A 23,730-nucleotide genomic window follows, 5' to 3' on the forward strand; every position below is an offset into this window, starting at 1 on the left:
TAGAAAATTAGATTAGTTGAAACATATTATTTTTTGTCTCAATCACATTAATTGTTGGTCCAGGGGATTATAATCTAAATGTCCCTGCTTAATAGGTAGCAGTTACTCTAATCTTATGTTAGGTTTAAAAATTTAAGATCTAAAAACAAAATAGCATATAAGTAAAAAGCTAATGCTCTGAACAAGTGATAAAGGCTAACTTCTCCATAGGCTCTAAATAATGTCTTAGTTTATTTTTACCATGTGGCAGGTGTCCCAGGGCATCTGATTGCTTACTGACTTTTTAACCAGAAATCACTATCTAGGAATATATGAAGAAATAGAAATATGAATTCAAATACTGCAATTGGTTTGTTTCAACCAGAAAAAAAGAGGCTGAACATCAGGTTCCTCTTTAGGAATACATGAAGGGAAAAAAAGGACCCAGCCTAGAGGACAATCTCCTGGCCTCCCATTCTCCTGTCCAGCCAAAGAGAGCCTGAGGGCACTAATGTTCCAGCAGCCTATATTTGGAGACCCTTCCAATGTTTAGGGAGCAGAACTTGTGCTCTTCAACCACACTCTCCTACTTCTGGCCTCACATCACTTGAAAAACTTTTATTATCACTTCTTTCTCCTTCATCTGACATAAGGAGCTTGTTCCAAGGTAAAAAGAAAAACAAAGATTAATGAATGTTTTATAAGTTCAAAGAGAACAACTCAGGATTTGTTTAAAGCAAATAAAGAGGCAGCTTTGGTTACTCTGTACCTTGCAAATAAATATTTCCTATGGAAGCCTGGTGACAGAATGTCACCAACAAATGCAATGTCTACCTGAAATAATAGAAAGTAGGGTCATACATATACCTTTAGGGCCAGACCTTGCCATTAGGCTCTTAGATTTTGTGGAATATGTTTTTGGTTTTGTATTTAAAGGAGTAATTTTATATTTGGAGTACATTTTAATTTGACTAACAAGAAATACATTTTAAAAATTATTACCTTCATTAACTTTCTCAGGATGCCATCCTGTTGTCCAACCCAAGGAAAATGTCACATCTGGAAAGAAAGATGTCACTATGTCTATAAAAGATTTTGCATCCACTACTGTGCTATTTCCATTTGGACCAACAAGAATGTCAGCATTAATCCACACAGGACGCTTCAGATGCCTCTTCACATTTTCCAAGAGCCTCATGGATGGTTCCACAGCTGCCAGACTAAAAACATAGTTTGTTGTCAGTAAGACATATTCCTAAAGTAAAAGTAAAATAAAGTTCTTTTAGATAGTGGTTCTAATGTTCTCAAATTCATAATAAAAGTATAATACAATAATGCTTGAATTAAATAAAACCAAAGATCACATAGCACCAGAGGGGAAAGTTAACATAACGTCATATCTCAAAATGCTATCTTATACTTTTTATTCATGAAGGTACCTTAAAGGTTCTAGAATATATGGATAATGACACTACTTGTGGACAGAGAACTTCATTGGACTACAGTACTTATAATTCTGAATCTCTCCTGAACCTTTAATGCCTGAGTTCTTTTCTAAGAAAATAAGCTTTTTTTTTTTCCCTCCATCTCATAATATCCAGTCTTGGCCAGCATATTTTCCCCAAAGCTGAAATTCCACCAGCATATATTAGATGTCTATGACATGCAAAGCTCTGTACAGTTAGACATAAGGAGCTATGACACAGAACACAATAAAGTTAGAATTTAATACATGTATTCTGGTTTAAATGTAAATATTTTAATTACCACTATTATACACGATAGTGATGCTACTTTTCCTTACCAGAAACTTAAATAAGAAGATCATAAAACTTTACTAAGGAAAATCAAACTTTTTGTTGTAGTTTTTATTTTCTGGAACTTGAGAGTATAATTATAAAACTCTTCCAGAAGAGTGTATGTGGCAGGAAAGTCATAACATTTTTGGAAGGAAAAAAAAAAAAAAAAAAAAGACAATGGGTGAACTCCTAGCCTGGAAGACTCAAGATTATAAATACTACAAAATGATGCATCCCTCCCAATTAATCCGTAAATTCCATGTAATTCTAATTTAAAATACCAGTGGCCAATATTCTCAATTCTTCCATGTATTACTATTAAATTGACATAAGGTTCACCAAGATCATCATTTGAAGACAGAAGTCCTGACTAATTTACTACCTAAAATTGTCTTTCATAGTATTTACTTAAATTCCTAGGAAAGAATACAAACTTAGCTTTTATAGAATAGGGTTTTTTCATATAAAGTTACTTGTAGTCAATTTCTGAATATCATACCTATTGTTTTATTAACTTAGCTTAGAAATTGGGGATGACAAAATAATAATCATACTTAAAATTACAATAAACCATGTAAAATTATATTCTAAGGGAAAACTCCAGATAAAATTTTCAAATTACTAAGCAAAATAACTTTGGGGCACAACAAAAATTGGTAAAATTTGATTAATACGTCATTCAGCTACTCTAACAAAGGTAGCACAGAATTCTGGTTCAGAGTGTGATCTCTCTAACCAGGCTGGCAGCTCTCCTACCAACTAATCGGATCACAAGCAGGCTACACACCCCTCTCCACCTCTGTTCCCTCATCAAGAAAATGAGGATAATAGCAATAACCTACCCCTTAAGATTTTTATGATGAAATGAATTAACACTTTCAATGCTCTTAGAACAGTGTCTGACACACAATAAGAGTTCATATAACTGTTAGTTAAATTCATTTCACCTTCAAATAGCTTATGAACTAAAAACCTGCAAAATCTTTAGTGGCTCAGTCCTTTTGTGGTAGCTGCTACTAGCATTTATGAATGAATAAGCTGATCTATCTGGTGAGGAGACAAAGAATATATTACAAAGGACAATTCAGTGGGCAACAGTAAACATAAAAACACTGAAAACATGAAAAGGCAAAACAATCTAATATGTTAAGTCACAAAGCATTAAGAGCAAATGCTTTATGAGAACACATTAAGAGAACACTGAACTGGCCCCAGGGAACCTGGTATCTGGTCTTCCCTCAGCTCTCAAGCTTTGCTGTTGTCCTAAGGTAAATCACTTAACCTTTCTGGAACTGCCTTTGCCAATAAAATGAAGTAGAACCATTCACCACTCTAAAAGTTTTAAGACCTTAAAATAGGTCTGCCATTCACCAATAGAATAATGAGGCTTACTGGTATATTTAGCCCCATAGTAAGTGATTATAGAGTTAGCTTAGTAAGCCCTTCATGGGGCTTATGGTGACTTTTGTGATGTCACAACATATTCTTCACTTTACCTGTAATTTTTATACTGCCAAAATAGCACAAAAGTGAAATTTCTAATGATAGCCATGGAAGGAAACGATACTTAATTTTATTCTTCATTATCAGTGCTTCCAAATATTATTTTTAAGGAACTCTTTGGTTATTAAAGAATTCTACATAACTTCCCATACACAAATATAATTGAGTTATATTTATAATGCATTAAATACCCCAACTCCTTCTCTCTACTTTTTAATGAAAGTAGCATTTTAGATTTACCATTCTATTATCACAATAGTTATTATAAAATTAATTTTAACATCAAAGGGTTTTGAAGAAACCATTTTAGCAAACAATTCAGTGGGTCTTAGTGGGCCCATTCCTGAAACATACTAGTTTGCAATTCTATTTCCCATTGTTATTTTGTAACAACTAGAAGACCAAACATGTTTATACTAATACCTCTTAAAATCTAGCTTGATGCCTTTATTGCTTTTCATAACTTCAGTCAGCCATTCCTGTAAAGTATTATCACTGGTTGTTTCAGGAGGATGGGCCATGATTGGCTGACTATGTTCAGATCCATCACGTGGAAGAAGGACGTCGGCCTCTATCATATGAGCAGTACCTGTCCAAACAAAAGAGCTTAAGTTAATACTAACAAACACATACTGCAGGGGATCCCATGTCCTTCTTGAGGAAGATAAAAAGAAGGAAGGAAAACTAATATTTACTGAATAACTATTAAGTACTATGCTAGGCTTTTACATGATGTCCATACTTTTTACAGTTGAGCACAGAGGTGGTGAAGAGTTGAAGCCTTTCCCTAGGTCACACAGGTCTTTAGCTGTTGTCGTATGTTTAATTTTTTTCCTGGTACATAGCAGAATGAGTATACAAAGGGAGGCTTACTAAGTATTTGTTGAAGTTTCTGAGAATAAAGACAGTATTTTTATCTTCTCAGTTCTCAAATTAGAAACAGAAGATATTTATCACGTATGTTTGAAATCCTATGTTACAGATTCAGTTCTTTGACTTAAAGCTTAGCTGCTGTTTAAAAGTACACATTCCTGAAACAGGTAGTAAGCTTCACCAGTTGTGTGGTGTGAATGTGGTTAGCAGGCTGTGGTCGACTGCCTGCAAAGATGGTTGACAATTCCTCCCATACACACATACCTCTCTCCTCACCTCTTTCATCTCCCTTTGAGTCTGGGCTGGCTTTGTGGCTTGCTGTGACCAACAGAAGGTAGTGGAAGGAAAACTGTCAGTTCTAGGCCTGATCCTCAAAAGGTCTGGCAGCTTCTGCTTTCATCTTCTTGAAAGCCAGCTGTCATGTAAAGAAATTCAGGCAGGACTACTGAAGACCCAGAGACCTCAAGGACAGAGAGAAGCTGCAGAGGAGGAAAACTAAGACTTCCCACCTAACAGAGAGCATTAAGGCCTCTGACATGTGAGTGAGGCCATTTTTTAATTTCCAGCCCAGCTGAGCTCCCAGCTGAATGCAGCAACATAAGTGTCCCCAGCCTGTACCACATGAAACAGAATAACTGCCAGCTGACCCACAAAATTGTGAAAAATAATAAATCATTGTTATTTTAAGCCTAATATTTAAGCACTAAATTTTGAAGCTACTTAATTATACAGCAATAGAAAACAAACAGAAATAGTTACCTAGAAGTGGGACATTGCTGTAACAAAAACCTGAAACATGTGCCACAAAAGTTGGGATCTGGTGGACTCTAGGAATTCAGGTAGAGCACAGTTAATGGGAGTTGGAAGAGCAGTGAGGAAATCCTTATTGGAAGCTTAAGAACAGACCACTTGTTTTATATAGGAGTGAAGCTTTAGGCAACACTGTCACTTGTAGAAATTGGTAGAAGACAGAGAGGGTGCCTAGTGAATTTGTGGATTCAGCTAATGAGGTTTCTAGGCAGAATGTTGAAAGTGCCAACTGGCTACTTTTAGCTGCTTATGATAAAACATGGGAAGAAAGAGTTGAGTTAAATAATTAGCTATTTGGATTTTAATATGCAGAGGAAAATATTTCCAACTCATGACTTGTGCTGAGTTAGAAAATAAAACCCACCCTTTCCAGCTAGCAAGATTCTCAAAGTAAGAATCTTGGCCAAAAGTCAAATCCAGGATGCTGCTAGTAACTATGGCATCAGGGTCAAGATCAAATAAATGATTCTAGTGTGTGTGAATTATAGTGCAACTACAAGACCCTCTGTTAAGAACTCAGTAAGATGGCACATTGGGTACTCACACAGCTAGATAAAAGAAATTCTAGAATCTTAATGATATTGTCCCACAGCATCTTAACTAGCAGACCAAAGTAGAAAGAGGCCTACTTCCAAGAGATTTGGGAGTGAGGTTTTGGAATAAAGGAATGTTTGTAATTTGATATATAGAAAGCTCACTTCATTTTCAATGGAGCTGTATCCACATGGATCCAAAGGGACAAAGATAGTTCAAAATTAAAAGAGGTCTGTAGACTCAAATTTCTATTGGCAGGAAATTCGGCAGGGAATAGACTGAAGAAGCAACTCAGCTACAAATATGGGCTATTTTCCAACAAATACACGAAGAGATATTCAACATCATTAATCTTTAGGGAAATGCAAATATAAGCCATGGTGAGATACCAAGTCACACACACTAGGATGGTTACAATGAAAAAGAAGACAATAACAAGTGTTATCAAGGATGTGGTGAAATTGGAAACCTCATTCATTCTGCCGGTGGGAATGTAAAAAGATGCAGCTGTTTTAGAAAGTTTGGCAGTGCCTCAAAAAATTTAAAAAGTTATCATGTGACCTAGCAATTCCACTTCTAGACACATATACAAGAGAACTAAAAACATCTATTCACACGAAAACTTGTACACAAATGTTCATAACAGCATTATTTATAGCAGCCAAGACATGGAAACAACCCTAAATGTCTATCAATTGATTAATGAATAAACAAAACATGGTATAACCATACAATAAAATATTTTTCATCCACAAAAAGGAATGAAGTACTGATTTATGCTACAGTACAGATGAATCTTGAAAACCTACTAAGTGAAAGAAGTCTGTCATAAAAGGCCAAATATGAAGGAAAAATACAAGGTGCTACCCTGAATTTTGATTATGGGGTCAGGAAAAGCCTCCTTGAGGAAGTGACAATTCAGCTGATACCAAAAGATGTGTAAGAGGTTAGCCAGCAAAGTGTGTACAAAAGAGCATTTTAGGAAAGCATATTTATGAAGCCTGAGAAGGAACAGAGATTAGCCATGTGAGGAAGTGTAAGGCCAGCAAAGTTGGACTGTAAGAACTGTGAGCAGTGAGATTGGAGAAACAGGCCAGTTTATGTAGGACTTTTCAGGTTATTGAGATGGTCTGTTGAGGGGTTTGAGTTTGCTATCCCTGGTTCTTGTCCCTGCTGCAACAAAAAACTGAAGGGCAGAGACACAATAGTGAAGCAGAATGAAAGTTTTATTCAAATACACTCCAAAGGAGGAGTAGGTGAGAGTAAAGGTAGAAAAAGGCAGGTTTATTTGATTACACTTCAAGGGAGGAGTGGGCTAGAACCAAGAGAGACAAAGGTAGGTTTACTTGAATAAAGCAGAGAAGTAAAAACAGGGGGAGGAAAGGGAAGCTCATTGGACTGTTGCTTGGCATAGAGCACAATCCCTTACCAACTCCTAAAGCCAGTGTCACCTGGCATCCAGTGTCCACTTGATTCTGCAGAGCAGAAACTAAGTCCCTACTACCCCAGGAGTTGGGGGAACTGAAGAACACTGTAAGGAGTGAGATTATGTTCTGAGAACTTCCTAAAGGCAAAGAAAAGAAATTTTTCAAGCAGGCTATGAAGGAGCATAATCATATAGCTACAGTTCCATCTGGGTCACCCAGGTGATGAAAACTTGCAAACCCAAATAAGAGCTCTTAGTAGCCCCTCCCTACTTATCTGGAGGACAGAGAAAGTGACACACTCAAAGAATGCACGTGTGGGCAACCTCAGAAGAGGAGGCGCAGCCAAAAGCTGGGATTCTGTCTTTTAATGAGTTTCAAGGATGGGATAAAGGTAAAAGGTAGGGGAGCATAGGCTTGTCAGTCTCATGATAGACTCCAGTGACAGGCAATATGTCATTGGCTATAGTTAGTCCTCTAGGTAATTTTGTGGGACAAACTTTTTGTTCCCGTCTGTCTTGCCAGTGAGTTTCAGCCCTGGGCAAGTTCACTATGGATTCAGTGTGACCAAAGAAAATGACAGCAAAACATTCTTGGGGTGAAAGGGTTATACCCAACTTTATTTCCAGGTGGCAGGTCAGTCACTAAAATCCCATTCACTCAGAGCAAGTCTGCATGCAGCAAGCCACTCTCTGCCTCTGGGCCCCTCTGTCCACACAGCCGTCCTCTGGGCCCCTCTGTCCACACAACCGTCCCGCAAAGCCGTCCTCTGGGCCTCTCTACACAGTCGTCCCGCACAGCCATCCTCTGGACATCTCTGCACAGTCGTCCCGCACAGCCATCCTCTGGGCCTCTGTCCTTTGCTCTTCTCTCCTGCAGTCTTGCAGCCCTGCCACTGTGTCATGCCCAGAGCACTGGGTGGAGCTCTTTTTATAGAGTCAACAGGCATGTATTGCCCACAGGTGTGCAGTGAGCTAGTCAACCATGGCCAGGTGAGAATCCTGGCCACAGGAACTCTCATTTTATCCACACTCTCCAAGATAGGAGCCACTCCCAAGCACTGGGAACATCAGTTAAGACTGCATGCCCTGCCTTAGGCTAAGTCGTTGGCTGATTACGAAAGAATATGTTAGGAATCTAACCCCCACAACTCTCTACTCTTAGCCTCAAGATAAGTCCTTCTGGTTCCCACTATGCTATTCACATCTCAGCATTTTTAGGAAAATTAATTATGATGCTTGTCTCATATCTCTGCCCTATCTTACCTACATTGGCTAGAGCAAGTCTCAAGGTCAGCCCAGATTCAGAGCATATGGAATGAGCTCACATTGCAAAGGGTATGCATCCTTTCTGGCTCTCTGGCTTAATCTGATTAACTCCCTGAGTTCTTACTGAGTGGGATTCACCCTCTTTTAATTGGGCTCTTATCTGCCTTTCTGCCTAACAGCTCCACCCAGTCAGAAAACACAAACCAAAAAACTCTTTACCTCTGTGAAAGGAATAAAGACTGAGTGAAGAGGCCAAATGTTTAGACAAAAATATTTCCTCCTGGAAACCAGAGTGGCGGAACTAAATGACTTCCCATTCAACAGTTATATTTAAGGATTTTAAATGGAAAATAATTAAAGGGTTTTGACCAAAAGAAGCCTGATTTATGTTTTAAAATGTCACTTTGGATGCTGGGTAGAAAATGAACTTGACAAGAGCAACAGTGGAAGGAGGGGAAACGTTTTGGAGTGACTCATACACCTACTGGATGCTTATGGCTTACAAGGTAAGAGACATTCAGATTCAAGCTAATGAATTTATTATCTAAAATGTAAGTAGAAGTTTGGAGGTAGGTGGCCTCCAGGTGTGGTGTAATAAGCAGCATAATATTATCAGGGTTTTTATGTCCCTTTTCTTTACTGTCCTCTGTGTTGTCTTCACCTTAAGGCTAATTTCTATTATTATTGTAACACAGCTGCCAATACCACCTGGGCTACATGCTTTAATAGTCAAATATATCAGTTTTACGATAGAAAGTGTGGGTAAAATTACAGTATTTCCAGAATCTCTCACCTGGCTTTAGTTCATCTGAAAGGGCAAGCTCCCAGATTCTATTTCAGCCAATTGGGACCCGGATCCTACCTCAGCCAATCAGGACCTGGATCCTATTTCACCCAATTGGAGCTTGGTCTCTCTCCTCTCCATTCAGCAAAGAGCTCACCCACCACCCTTAGACCCTCCCAACTGACCAGAGCCACGACCTATCACCCCACCAACTACCCCTAGATCCAGCCAATCAGCCAGAGCCACGACCATCACCCCACCAACTGCCCTAGAACCCCATAAAACCTTTGTGGTATTGAAACTCGCTCTCTTTCTCTGGCATCTTGCCACTGCGTTGGTGTAGATGAGAGATTGAGCTCGAGCTAGCTCTAATAAAGGCTCTTTGCTTTTGCATTAGTGTTGGCTCCTTGGTGGTCTTCTGGGATTCCCGACTTTGGGCACAACATTTGGGGGCTCGTCTGGGATCCCAGATCCCAGAGACCCCCCAGGACCCCTGACCCAGAGAGCCCTGTGCCGACTGGTGAGTGCACTCAGTTATCTGTCTGTCTTTGTCTGTCACTGTTTTTGTTCGCGAACAAGCCTGAAGCCTGTATAAGCCTGTAGGAGCTCCAATCTTTATCAGGGTCGGCATTGACTTAGGCGGACACGCTGGCAGGTCGTCGACTGGGGGTCTTGTGAGACGTCCCTTGCCCCTGTCTGGAGGATGAAGTCCTCATCTATGAGGAAAGTCAGCTGCCACTGCAGGCCCTCAACTTACTTTCAGTTTTGCCTCCATGGCTGAGGCAGATTCTTCTCTGTAGGCGCCTGTTTGTTGTTTGTCATGCTTGTCTTAGTCTTGTTGACAGAAGCAATGGGACAGACTCAGATGACCCCCTTGTCTCTCATGACAGACCATTGTTCTCAGAAGTTAGGGAGAGAGCTCACAATTTGAGCACAGATGTCAGGGAAAATTTCGTGTTTTCTGCATCTCTGAGTGGCCGTCCTTTAACATTGGTTGGCTGCCAGAGGGAACATTCAATCCAACCACTCTTTTACAACCTCAGTGTGGAAGTCCAGAAGGGTCGGTGGCAGACTTTTTGTTCTAGTGAGTAGCCAGTTTTCAATGTCGGATGGCTGCCAGAGGGAACCTTATCATTATGTCTCAGTCTGTATATTTGTGTGTCTAAGTGTGTAAATGAAAATATCTTTCTACCTCCGGATGGTATTAATGAAATTGATTTAAAGACAAGCACTTGTGAAAATTAGGCATTCTAAAACTTCCAGAAAATCTGATAAAAAATGTTAAGCATTAATGCTAATTTGAGTTTGCTGAGGCGTGCATGTCCTTGTAGTTATCAGCTACCTAAGTTTACCAAAGGTCATTTAAGTCGATGTTATCTGCTAAATCTTTTAAGAATAAAATGCTTAAAGGCTTGGCTTTGTTTAATATTCAGTAAAGGTCTTATAAGTAATCTAGCATAGTTGTTACGAATAAGTGAACTAACTTAAAGTTTTGCTAAGTTAAGAAGATATACTTTGTGCTTAGTGAGAGATTGTGCTGTAAAGCTCATGGTTACAGAAATTATAAAATGTGTTCATAAATTTGTCAATCTAAAGAATGTTAGTTTAACAGTTTACAATAGCCCACTTCTCAGTGTTCACTGAAAATTAAGGTTTCTAATGGTTTTAAGTTCTAATTAAAACTACTTAAAGTAATAAAGAAAACATTTCTCTATGCTAAAAGATGTATGTTTTAATAAGAGAAAGTATAAGGAATGGAAATTCGTTCTACGTGCTAAAGAATGTGTCTTTTGATAAAAGAAAGTAACTTTGTTCTAAAGTACAGCTATTTATTTATTTAAAGGAAGACAGAGAGACAGAGACAGAGAGAGAGCAGTGTGGTGCAGCAGCGTGGTGCCTTTTATTATGGTGGATCCACTCAGCCTGCTGCTTTGTGGGAGGGTCAGGATGTTTAGAGATAAGGCGGGATAAACCCAGTCAAGCCCAGGCATAATTCTTACCGGTTTATGTGCTTGGGACCATGGGGCAAACGGAGAATAAATTACTATATTCTTACAGATATAGTCATCCTATGTGAAATTAAAGCAAGTGAATCTTGATATCAAGTACACAGCAAAATTAGAATTTTGTTTCCAGTTAAAAAGACAAAGTTTTCTTTAACTGTTAGTCTGCTCTTAATGTTGAAAGATTGCAAAAGGTTCTCTAATTGTTTTATCAAAGCAGTTTCTCATGCTTAAAGTCTCAGTGAGTTGCCAGAATATTTTAAAAAATGAAATCTTAATATTAAAAAGACTAAAAGCTAAAGTTTGTTAACAACTGTGTAACCTTTATTTGCCTTTGAAATATTTGGTTGTCATTCTGGTTAAATAGATAAGTATTGCTTCATAGCAACCTATAATCCTATTTAAGCAAGTGCCAAAAAAAAAAAAAAATTAAATGCAAAAAGGTGCTTTTACCTCTAGTTAACTCTGATATTTTCCAGAGGGCCCCTGGAACATGTCAGAGGAATTTTTTCTCATTAGAGAAAGTATTTGACTAATTTGGTTTATTTATCTGATATATATATATTTACCAGGAAAGCACTGTCAAAGAGAATGATGCTAAACTTTGTTACTGAATGTTTTGTGTTACAGAAATATCCAAATTTTCTTATATCAACTCTTATAGTAAGTTCTCATCAAGTCTTTAACCATTGTCATTTGTAAGTCTTTTGTCATTTATAGTCACTGTTTTATTATTCCTAAACTAGTAAAGAACTAGATTTCAGCAGAACAGGTATTAGTTACATAAGATTACATAAACTAAAGAAAATGATTTTGTGCCTTTTTGTTTCAAATGTTGATAAAGTGTTTTAAGCTTTTTCTCTGAAGCTGAGAACAGTTTAGTAAATGACTGTCTTTATAAGCAGAATTGCAACTTTGTCTTTCTCTCTACCTAATCCCTCCAGAACTTAAAAACTCAGTGACTATTTTTATGTTTCATGGCAGTATGTTTATTTGCATAAGTTCAATAAGAACCTGCATTCCTTGAAAGAAGACCAATTAAAAACAGAGGTTATACTACCAAGGCTTTAACTGGAATGTCATACCTGAGAGACACGTGCATAAACTCAGATATAGACAGCTTTAAAGAACTAAGGTTGACTTTATAAAGCCAACAAAGACCCTTGGAAGAACTGGCCTGGTACCTTGCTTACAGGGTTCCTAGCAGCCTTACCAGGTGAGTAAGGAAGGTCACTTCCTGGCAGGTTCAGGAACCTCAAGATGTTTTGGGGACCTCGAGAAGAAAAGAATTCACCTAAATCTACAGGTACTGCAGGCACAAGCTGATGGCAAGTCTGGCTTGGCTTTCTGGCCTCAAGAAGCCCTTAAAAGTTCAATCTGAAATTCCTTACAAAAAGTTCCAGCAAAGCACATTTAAAAGAGCCTATGTAATCAATTGCTCTTCTTACTGCACTTATGCAAATAATCAAGCCAAGTGTTAACCTGGTTACTTCTAATAAAAATGAGGGTGATTTTAGAGAAAAGTACTGTTTTAATAATGCAGTCTTATCTATACTAAATCCTAATACTAGTCATTGAGATGTAAACTTGATCCAGAATTCTAGTTTCCCCATGATACCTGGCTATGATTCTCAATTAGACTCTTAATATTTCTAGTTCTCATATTCAGCCATGCATTCTTAATCTCATCAAGTTTGTCCTTCCAGAATGGAAAATCCAACTCCAGATGTTGCTACTTAACTTAATAACAATTTGTTCTATCTTGCCTAGAAGCCACAAAACTGCAAATAGTAATAGAAATGAAACCCGGAATAGAAGCGCCAACCTTCCGAGGCCCTCTCAACTGACCAGTGATGGAGACCTAGCTGCACCCTTTACTGCGCCCCCTTCTCAGCACGAAGCAGCCAGAGTGGTCATCGCCCCTTTTCCCTAGCAGCAGCTAGAGTCTCTATCTGTAGAGGGGAGAATGAGACAGGGACCATAAGCTTAGACAGAATAAAGTGAGAGCCTCTGGAGAAAGCAAGGCAGGATATTTGCAATCAGAGCAACGTAACTACATGCTGGAAACCCCCCTACTAAAACTATGTTGAACATTAAGCTCTAGAATCATTCTTCAGTGAGATCAGTTAATGTTCCCCAGATAAAGAAGAGTAGCACATATTTTATTATGCTGATCATTTGTAATCGTGTATAAGATTCACTTTAGCATACTAAAAAGCCCAGGCCTATGTGCTCTTTCCTCCTTCTGATCTAAGTAGTTTTGCAAGCTGAGCAACTGACTTAGCTTGCAGACCCAGCTGTAGATGGCATAGTAAAAGGCAAGATTCTTTAGCAAATATACAATATCTCAGCCCACCTTAGAGGCTGGGCACGCAGTCTTTTAATGTGTGTCCGTACCAAGGCGCCAGTGTCCCAGAGAGAAATCAAGGCAGGAGATTATCGTTAATCAAGGACCTCTTGCCATCCTACTCCTTTTACTAACCCTTAGGCCCCGTATGATCAACAGGCTGGTCCAGATTGTCAGAGACCACATGGGGGCCATCCAACTCATAGTCCTCCTTGCTCAATACAAGCCCCTAGTAATCTTGTTACTCCTGCTTACCTGATAACTTATTAAAGATAGAATTAATACAGTCCAGCTAATGGTGCTAAGACAATAGTATCAGCCTTTATCTCCTTACAACTGCAAAACCTTATTAGACCCATGATTGGGTCCCTTCTTAGGATCCAGAGAAAGAGGGGAATGAAAGGGCAAGCTCCCAGATTCTATTTCAGCCAATTGGGACCCAGATCCTACCTCAGCCAATCAGGACCTGGATCCTATTTCACCCAATTGGAGCTTGGTCTCTCTCCTCTCCATTCAGCAAAGAGCTCACCCACCACCCTTAGACCCTGCCAATTGACCAGAGCCACGACCTACCACCCCACCAACTACCCCTAGATCCAGCCAATCAGCAAGAGCCACGACCATCACCCCACCAACTGCCCTAGAACCCCATAAAACCTTTGTGGTATTGAAACTCGCTCTCTTTCTCTGGCATCTTGCCACTGCGTTGGTGTAGATGAGAGATTGAGCTCGAGCTAGTTCAAATAAAGACTCTTTGCTTTTGCATTAGTGTTGGCTCCTTGGTGGTCTTCTGGGATTCCCGACTTTGGGCACAACACATCTCCATATCAATAGGTGTTTCCAAGGGATGGAGAGAAGTAGTCCATATCCATATCAATAGGCAATTACAATGGTGAGCCAGGGCATGTCTGGACAGGCGAGGTTGGGTGGGGGCCCTTTTTCTGCAGTCAATCACCAGAGACATGGGAGAGCAGAAGTGGATGACTGCTTGTGAGCAATAAATGGGTTTCTCCCACTTTATTTCTCCCTTTGACTGATTTTGGCTTCAAAGGTATTTTGCCCCAGCATTTTCCCCCAGAGTTACATCTGGGGGTATTCAGCAGGACCTCTGAAACTGAAATCTGTATACATGGGTGTGACCGTTGAGCAGGCTGCCTCTAGAGATGGTGGGGAGATGCCCAGAACACCCACTGTGGATGGTGGGGGAGACCCTCGTGGCTGCAGTGGTAGAGGGTACAGCTTCACTTGGGAGCCCCTTATCTGTGAGGCTTCCAATTGGGGAGACCCTAGTGGGGAATTGGTCTAGGGTAAAGCACCTCTTAGAGGGGTGGGGCCTTCCCCAGAATTGGAGAAGAGTAGAGACACTGGAAGCTGTAGATAAGCCCTCCGTGAGACAGAAGACTGCTTAGAGGTCCCAAGTGCCATGTAGCAGCTGGGATTGTGGGATGCCTTCTCCTCAAGATAGTGGAGAGAGTTATGGAGGAGGGAGAGGGTTATCAAGGAGAGAAAGAGACTTTGGCAAGAGACACACTTCAGCATTGCTTGAAGGAGCTGGACTATGACCTATGTGTGTGTGTGTGTGGGGGATGCCCTTAAGAAAGAGAGACAGTTACTGAGAAGACAGGTTGTGCTCCTGGAAGATACGTTAGCAGCAGCAAGTGGGGAGACATCAGGAGAATCCATATTGCAGGAGGCCATGCAGGAGAGGGAGAAAAGAGCAGTGCCTTCAGCCCTGGAGACAGTAGAGGAGACATGGGGAGATGATGGGGTCTGTGGCCAAGGGCCGATCTGTTGCTGAGGCCATGGCCTGAGGCACCAGCCTCTCCCAAATTAAAGGCCCACCCAATAGAAACACAAAAACCGCGGGCTCCTTGGGGGGGGGGGGGAGCTGTCCCCTCCCAGGCTGTGGAGCACTCCATGCTCCATCCCTATACCCAGGATGAGCTGGCGGACATGAGCATTTGTTTTTGACAGAAGCTGTCAGAACCTCTGGACCTCTGCCTACATGGGTTTGCATCTCTGGGATATGGGGGTGTAAAACATTGTTATGTCAGGTTCTGAAATGGGTAGACTGGCTTTCCAGACTACTCACCCTTCCCTCTGGCAGTGGTTGCAAAGTGCCCATCACCTCAGAATCAGCTGCTTCTGGAATGGCTGACAGCAGCCATCAGGGCAGTTTGGCCTAATCAGTGTGATTTATCTTACCCACCCACTTGGCCACATGGAAGAACCCATAAATGATGCAGCTGTATCACTACACTGATGATATTATGCTCACATCTGATTCACTAGCAGATTTAGAAGGGGCAGATCGTAGACTGCTACATCTACAGGAGACAGGATGGGTGTGAATAGCACCAAAGTTCACAGACATAGTTTATCAGTAAAGTTCTTGGGGTTGTCTGGTCAGGTAAAACTAAAGTTATTCCTGAAGCAGTCACAGACAAGGTCCAGGCTTTTCCTACCCCTAGCACTGAGGCAGTATTACAAGAGTTTTGGGGTCTCGTAGGCTACTGGAGAGTGAATTCCGAAGTCCTTATACTGGTTGGTATGAAAGGACATCAGGTGGGACTGGGATGAAACATGTGCAGCTGCTTTTACTGGAGCTAAGCAAGCAGTCAAGGCTATGTAGGCCTTGACTATAATGGACTCATCAAGGCCCTGTGACCTAGATGTTCATGTAACCAAAGATGCTTTATGGATGGAGTCTTTGGCAGCAGCTTGAACAGACACGCCAACCTATTGGATTCTGTTACAACTATGGAAAGGAGCAGAGGTCTGGTACACCTTGATAAAGAAGCAACTGGCTACTGTTTACCACACCTTGCTGGCTATGGAGCCCATCACTCGAACAGCTCCAGCCAAGGTAATAACCACCTATCCCTTCACAGGGGGTGTGTGAGACTAGACCCAAAGGCCACAGAGTGGCATGGCACTGACACCTACACTGGCAAAATGGGGCACATATTTACAGCAGCATAGTGCCCTCTCTACTAGCCCCTTAAGTGGAGAACTCCAACGCTTATTGTGGCCAGTGACCTAGACCACTAGAAAGCAGGAAGAATTTGCTTCTGAGCCATTGGTAGCCAAGAATCCTTATCAGGAGGGAAAAGACCCTATACCTGAAGATGCTTGGTATACAGATGGATCAAGCTTCTAATTTTATAAGATCCAGCAAAAATGATTGAACAAGTAAAAGATCAAGCAAACAGTAAAATGGCATTTAGCAAAATATGCAGGCAATCCATTTCTCTATCAGTGCAGTCATAAAGGAGCACATAGGTCTTGGAATTCTTTGCTTAAGAATAATAGTTAGTCTCCAATTATTAACTCCATTCATTTCCCATGAGTAGAATAAAAATCACTAAATGGCAGTTTCAAGGTCTCAGGACCATGTAATATTCCTGGAGGTCTCTGTTAAGTCTATGAAGGGATGTTACAGAAAGAGGAGCAAGAGATCATGGTGCTTGGACTAGGATGATGACAGCAGAGGGGGAAAGATGTGGGCTAATTCAAAATGTATTTGGAAATAGAATTATAATGTTTAGATAACAGATCAGATGCAAGAAATAAAGAAAACAGAACAGATGACTCCTAGATTTCTGGCTTAAGCATCCAGGTGGATTACAAAGCCATTTACTGAGTTTGGAAGATAGTAGGAAGTACAGGTTAGTAGACATAATTAAAAATTTCATTTTGAATAACATATTTGATATGTATGTAAGCTCTCTAAGTAAAAACACCAAATAAGCAGTTGGACAGAATAATACAAGAGAGAGGGAGGCCTGGCCTTGGAGACATAGAGTGGGGAGCTGGCCATCCACTCTCTCTCTCATTCTCCCATGATTTGCCCTTGAATAGAAAGCTTCTGGAGGTCTGCTTTGCTTCTACTTTGGGAGACTGCCTGGGCACCTCAGGGAGAACCAGAGGAGGAAGTCTGCATTTCCAGATATATGTTCCCCCAGCTACAGGAGACCCAGCTTGTGACCACAGCCAGACACTGCCTTGCTTCTGAGCAGAGCAAAACAACTTTCAGCATTCCCCAACCTGTGATATCAAAAGGACTTTTTCTCATTATTGATTTTCCCCCAAGAAAGAGAGCAAAAGAAACGGGATCTAACTACTATTGGTTCAGCTATAATATCAATCTACTCAAAGACTAAGCAAAACAGATTTACTATTTTTTCCCAAACACCTACAGAAGAAAATCCCATATAGTTGCTAGTTACACTCCAAGTAAAACTCAAAGATGTATGCTATAGAAATGAAGTTAAACTTTCTATTTTGCCTATACTGTTTATATGCTTTAATGCAGCAATTTATTGTATTTTTATTAATGAATTTAGTTGATGACAATCACATTATTCTAAAGATGTTAACAAAGGCACTTTTTTTTTTTACTGCACTGTCATTGATATACAATCATACATTGGTTTCAAATATACAACACAGTGGTTCAACAGTTACCCATATTATTAAATCTTCACCCATATTAGTGCAGTTACTATCTGTCAACATAGGAAGATGTCACAGAATTACTGGCTGTATTCTCCATGCTATACTACCATCTCTGTAACCAATTTATATTGTGATTATGAATTTTTGTGCCCCTTTATCCCTCATACCCTCCAGACCCACCCACCTAACCCCTCTCCCATGATAACCACCAGTCACTTCTCAGTGTCTTTGAGTCTACTGCTCTTTTGTTCATTTTGTTTTGCTTTGTTTTTAGATTCCACGAATAACTGAAATCATATGGTATTTGTCTTTCTCCACCTGGCATATTTCACTTAGCATAATACCCTCTAGATCCATCCATGTTATTGCAAATGGCAGGATTTCTTTTTTCTTATGACTGAATAATATCCCATTGCATATCTGTATTACCTTTTCTTTATCCATTCAACTATTGATGGACACTTAGGTTGCTTCCATATCTTGGCTATTGTAAATAATGTGGTGATAAACACAGGGATGCACATATCCTTTCAAATCAGGGATTTTGTTTTCTTCCAGGTAAATTTCTAGAAGTGGAATTATTGGGTCTAATGGTATTTCTATTTTTAGTTTTTTGAGGCACCTCCATACTGCTTTCCACAGCAACTGCACCAAATGACATTCCCATCAACAGTGTAGGAGGGTTCCCATTTCTCCACATCCTCAATAATACTTGTTATTTCTTGTCTTTTGGATAGTGGCCATTCTGACTGGTATGAGGTGGTATCTCTTTATGGTTTGGATATTAGTGTTATGGAGCATCTTTTCCTTGTTGGCCATCTGTATTTCTTCTTTGGGGAAATGTCTGTTCTAGTCCTCTAACCATTTTCTAATCAGTTTATGTGTTTTTTGGTGTTGAGGCATATGAGGTTTTTATATATTTTGGATGTTAACCCCTTATTGGATAATCATTTCCAAATATATTCTCCCACACTGTAGGTTGACTTTTTGTTCGCTGATGGTGTCCTTTGATGTACAGAAGCCTTTTAAGTTGATGTAGTCATTTTTTATTGTTTCCCTTGCCCAAGGAGATGTGTCCAGGAAAAAAAATGCTGATACTTAAATTCAAGAGATTTTTTGCCTATGCTTTTTTCTAAGAGTTTTATGGTTTCATGTCTTACATTCAGGTCTTTATCCATTTCAAGTTTACTTTTTGTGTATGGAGTAAGACAGTAATCCAGTTTCATCTCTTGCATGTAGTTGTCCAGTTTTCCCAACACCAGTTGTTGAAAAGACTGTCTTTTCCCCATTGTATATTCACAGCTCCTTTATCATATATTAATTGACTGTATAAGCATGGGTTTATATCTGGGCTCTCTATTCTGTTCCATTGATCTATGGGTCAGTTCTTGCACCAGTATCATACTATTTTGATTACCATAGCTTCGTAGTATAGCTTGAAGTCAGGGGACATAATAACCCCAGCTTTGTTCTTTCTCAGGATTGCTCTGGCTATTCAGGGTCTTTTGTAGTTCCATATAAATATTACAATTATTTGCTCTAGTTCATTGAAATATGCCACTGGTATTTTGATAGGGATTGCATGGAATCTGTAAATTGCTTTGGGATAGATTTCCATTTATTTGTGTCTGTAATTTCTCTCATGAGTTTCTTACAGTTTTCAGAGTACATGTCTTTCACCTCCTTGGTTAGGTTTATTCCTAGATATTTTATTCATTTTGATGCAATTGTCAATGGAATTGTTTTCCTGATTTCTCTTTTTGCTAGTTGTTAGTATATAGCAACACAACAGATTCCTGGGTATTAATTTTGTATCCTGCAACTTTGCTGAATCCAGTTATTAGTTCTAATAGTTTTTTGGAGTCTTTAGAGTTTTCTATGTATAATATCACATCATCTGCAAATAATGACAGTTTAACTTCTTCCTTACCAATCTGGATGCCTTTTATTTCTTTGTGTCATCTGACTGCCATGGCTAGGACATCCAGTAATATGTCGAATAAAACTGGTGAGAGTGAACATCCTTGTCTTGTTCCTGATCTTAGAGGAAAAGCTTTCAGCTTTTCACCATTGAGTATGATATTAGCTATGTGTCTGTCATATATGGTTTTTATTATGTTGAGGTACGTACGCTCTATACCCATTTTGTTGAGAGCTTTTATCATGAATGGATGTTGAATTTTGTCAAATGCTTTTACAGCATCTAGTGAAATGACCATGTGGTTTTTATCCTTTTTGTTAATGTATCAGGTTGATTGATTTACAAATATTATATCATCCTTGCATCCCTGGAATAAATCCTACTTGATCATGATGAATCATCCTTTTGATGTATTTTTGGATTTGGTTTGCTAATATTTTGTTGAGGATCTTTGTATCTATGTTTATCAGGGATATTGGTCTATACTTTTATTTTTTCATAGTGTCTTTGTCTGGTTTTAGTATTGGAGTGAAGCTGGCCTCATAGAACAGGTCTGGAAGTATTCCCTCTTCTATTTGTGGAATACTTTAAGAAGAATGCATATTAGCTCTTCTTTAAATATTTGGTAGAATTCAGCTGTGAAGCCATCTGGACTTTTCTTTGTTGGAAGTTTTTTGATCACCATTTCAGTTTCATTGCTGAATGAACAGGGTAATCTGTCTGTTCAGAGTTTCTGTTTCTTCCGGGTCAATCTTGGAAGACTGTATTTTTCTAGAAATTTGTCCATTCTTCTAGGTTGTCCAATATATTGGCATATAATTTTTCATAGAATTCTGTAATAATTCTTTGTATTTCTGTGGTATCTGTTGTGACTGTTTCTTTTCCATTTCTGATTTTATTTGTGTACTCTCTTTTTTTCTTGGTAAGTCTGGCTAGGACTGTCTATTTTGTTTATTTTCTCAAAGAACCAGCTCTTGGTTCCATTGATTTTTTTCTCTATACTTTTATTCTTCTCAATTTTATTTATTTCTGCTTTGATCTTTATTATGTCCCTCCTTCTACTGACTTTGGATTTTATTTGTTCTTCTCTTTCTAGTTTCTTTAATTGTGAGTTTAGACTGTTTATTTGGGCTTTTTCTTGTTTCTAGTGGTAGGCCTGCATTGCCATGTACTTCCCTCTTAGAACAGCTTTAGCATCATCCCACAAATTTTGACTGTTGTATTTTTCATTTGTCTCTGTATTTTTGTTTTGATTTGTTCATTGATCCATTGATTATTTTAGAAGCATGGTGTTTAGCCTTAATGTGTTTGTACATTTTGTTTTCTTTGTGTATTTCTAGTTTTATACCATTGTGGTCTGAGAAGTTACTTGATATAATTTCAATCTTTTTAAATTTATTTAGGCTCTTTTTGTAGCCTATAATTGGATCTATTCTGCAGAGCACTCCATGTATACTTGAGAAAAATGTGTACCCTGCTGCTTTTAGGTGAAATGTTCTATAGATACCTGTTCAGTCCATCTGATCTAATATATTGTTCAGTGCCTCTGTGTCCTTATTTATTTTCTATCTAGTTGATATATTGATGTGGACAGTGTATTAAAGTCTCCTAAAATGAATGAGTTGCAATCTATATCCCCCTTTAATTCTGTTAGTATTTGTTATACATATTTAGGTGCTCCTTTATTGGGTACGTGGACATTTATAATGGTTATATCCTCTTGTTGGACTGACCCCTTTAACACCATGTAATGTTCTTCTTTGTCTCTGTTACTTTCTTTGTTTTGAAGCCTATTTAGTCTAAGTATTGCTACTCCTGTTTCCTGTTATTTGCATGAAATATCCTTTTCCATCCCTTCACTTTCAGTGTCTGTATGTCTTTGGGTCTGAAATGAGACTCATACAGGCAGCATATAGATGGGTCTTGTTTTTTTATCCACTCTGCTACCCTGTGTCCTTTAATTGGTGCATTAAGTCCAAGGTAATTACTGATAGGTATGTACTTATTGCCATTTTATTGTTTCCTGGTTGTTTTCATAGTTCCTCTCTGTTCCTTTCTTTCTCTCTTATACTTCGTTATTTGATGGATTTCTTTAATGTTGTGATTGATTTCTCTTTTTAAATTTTTGTGTATCTACTGTAAGATTTCAGTTTGTGGTTACCATAAAGTTCATGGATAGTTTCCTAACTAAGTAACAGTCTATATTAAGTTGATGATTGCACTATTTCAAACACAATCTAAAAGTACTTTTTCTTCTTCTTCCTCCTCCACACTCCATATATTAGATTTAATAATCTGCATTTTTTAAATGTATCCCTTAACTGACTTTGTGTATAGTTGGTTTTACTACTTTTGTTTTAATTTCATACTTGCTTGGTAAGCAATTGGCTTACTACCATTCCTGTGGGTTTATTTCTACTGGTGAAAACTATTTAGCCTTAGGAACATTCCCATATATAGAAGTCCCTTTAGCATATCCTTTAATGCTGGTTTAGTGGTTCTAAATTCCTTCAGGCTTCATTTATCTGTGAAATGTTTAATCTCTCTCTTTTATATCTTAATAATAATCTTTCTGGGTAGAGGATTCTTGGTTGAAGGTCTTTCTGTTTCAATACATTAAATATCTCATGCCACTCCCTTCTGGCCTTTAAAGTTTTTCTGAGAAGTCTGCTGATAGCCTGATGGAGTTTCCCTTATAAGTAACCTTTTTTTCTCTCTCTGGCTGCTTTCAATACTCTCTCTTTATCCTTAATCTTTGTCATTTTAATTATTATGTCTTGGTGGTGTTTTCCTGGGGTTCCTTTTATTAGGAGCTCTCTGTGCTTCCATGACTTAATGTCTCATTCCCCAGACTGGGTAAGATTTCAATAATTATTTCTTCAAGGAGATTTTCTATCGCTTTGTCTCTCTCTTCTCCTTCTGGTACCCCTATCATTTGAATATTGTTTTGTTTGGAGTTGTCACACAGCTCTCTTAGCATTCTTTAATTCCTAGAGATTCTTTTTTCTCTCTGTTCCTCCCTTTTGTTGTGTTCCTGTTCCCTAATTTCCACCTCATTGACTGTCTTCTCTACTTGCAGCAATCTACTATTCATTTCCTCCATTGTATATTTCACTTGTTACTGTACTCTTCAGCTCTGAGTGGCTCCTTTTCAGCTCTTGTTTCTCTTTGTTGAAGTCCTTCCTGAAATTTTCAATAGTTTTCCACAAATCATAACAGTGAGCATATTTATGACTGTTCCTTTGAAATCTTTATCATGAAGACTGGGGATCTCCATTTCATTTAGCCCTGTTCTGGTTTCTTATCCTGTAGTCAATTTAGCCCGTATTCCTCTGCCTCCTTATTTTGTCAGGGTTTCTGTGTTTCTTCTTTGTAGGAGATGGATCTGCTATGCTTCCTTCCTGGTCTAGAGAGGAATAGCTTTATGAAAAAGGTGTCCTGTGGTGCCGAGAAACTCAAGACTTTACTCTTCAGTGCTTGGTTCTCCTTTGGGATGGAGGCCCAGTTGCTGTTGGTGGGCTATGGGTAGGGCCAGCTTGCTGCCTGTATGCTGGAAGAGGTCTCTCAGTCTGCTGCAGATGGCAGTTTGCCTCATCTGGTCCTTTGTGAGCAAAGCAGCAGGGCTTCTGCTGGGATCTTCTGCTTATGGGAAGGGCCACCCTCTGCCCTCTCTACAGCAATGGCAGGTCTGGCTGGGTTCATGGGGTTGGCAGGGCAAGGGCACGGCAGCATGTTGAGCAGTTGCACAGTGGGAGTAAGTCACACACAGGCACACCCTGGTGGCAGTGAGGTGTACTGTACTGTACTGTACTGCACTGGGCTTGGCCACCAAGAGGAGAAAGGAGTGCTCAGAGGTGGCTCTTGAAGGCACCTCTCTTTTGGGCTGACGCAGGGCAGAGAAAGCCGGGAAAGCCTCCCTCTTCCTAGGCTGCAAAGTCTGATGCTGCTGAGCTGAGTGGGCTGGCATGCTGGGGATGCACAGAGAAGTGCCTTGGGGCTGAGCCACTAAAGGGGAATGGAGCATCTG

At 39.4% G+C, this 23,730-nt stretch overlaps 1 protein-coding gene across 1 annotated transcript in view; it reads right to left on the minus strand.

Annotated features, from left to right (window-relative positions):
- The window catches only part of FAM151B (family with sequence similarity 151 member B), a 49,716-nt gene that overhangs the window by 20,932 nt on the left and 5,054 nt on the right, over positions 1 to 23,730 (minus strand). The window contains exons 3-4 of the mRNA XM_036914176.2: positions 3,705 to 3,870; positions 982 to 1,199 (exon numbers count right to left, since the gene is read on the minus strand). Coding sequence (XP_036770071.1) covers positions 982 to 1,199; positions 3,705 to 3,870 — 384 coding nt within the window. The remainder of the gene's footprint in view (positions 1 to 981; positions 1,200 to 3,704; positions 3,871 to 23,730) is intronic.

This window comes from Manis pentadactyla, chromosome 2 (assembly GCF_030020395.1).
Source record: "Manis pentadactyla isolate mManPen7 chromosome 2, mManPen7.hap1, whole genome shotgun sequence".
Lineage (NCBI taxonomy): Eukaryota > Metazoa > Chordata > Mammalia > Pholidota > Manidae > Manis > Manis pentadactyla.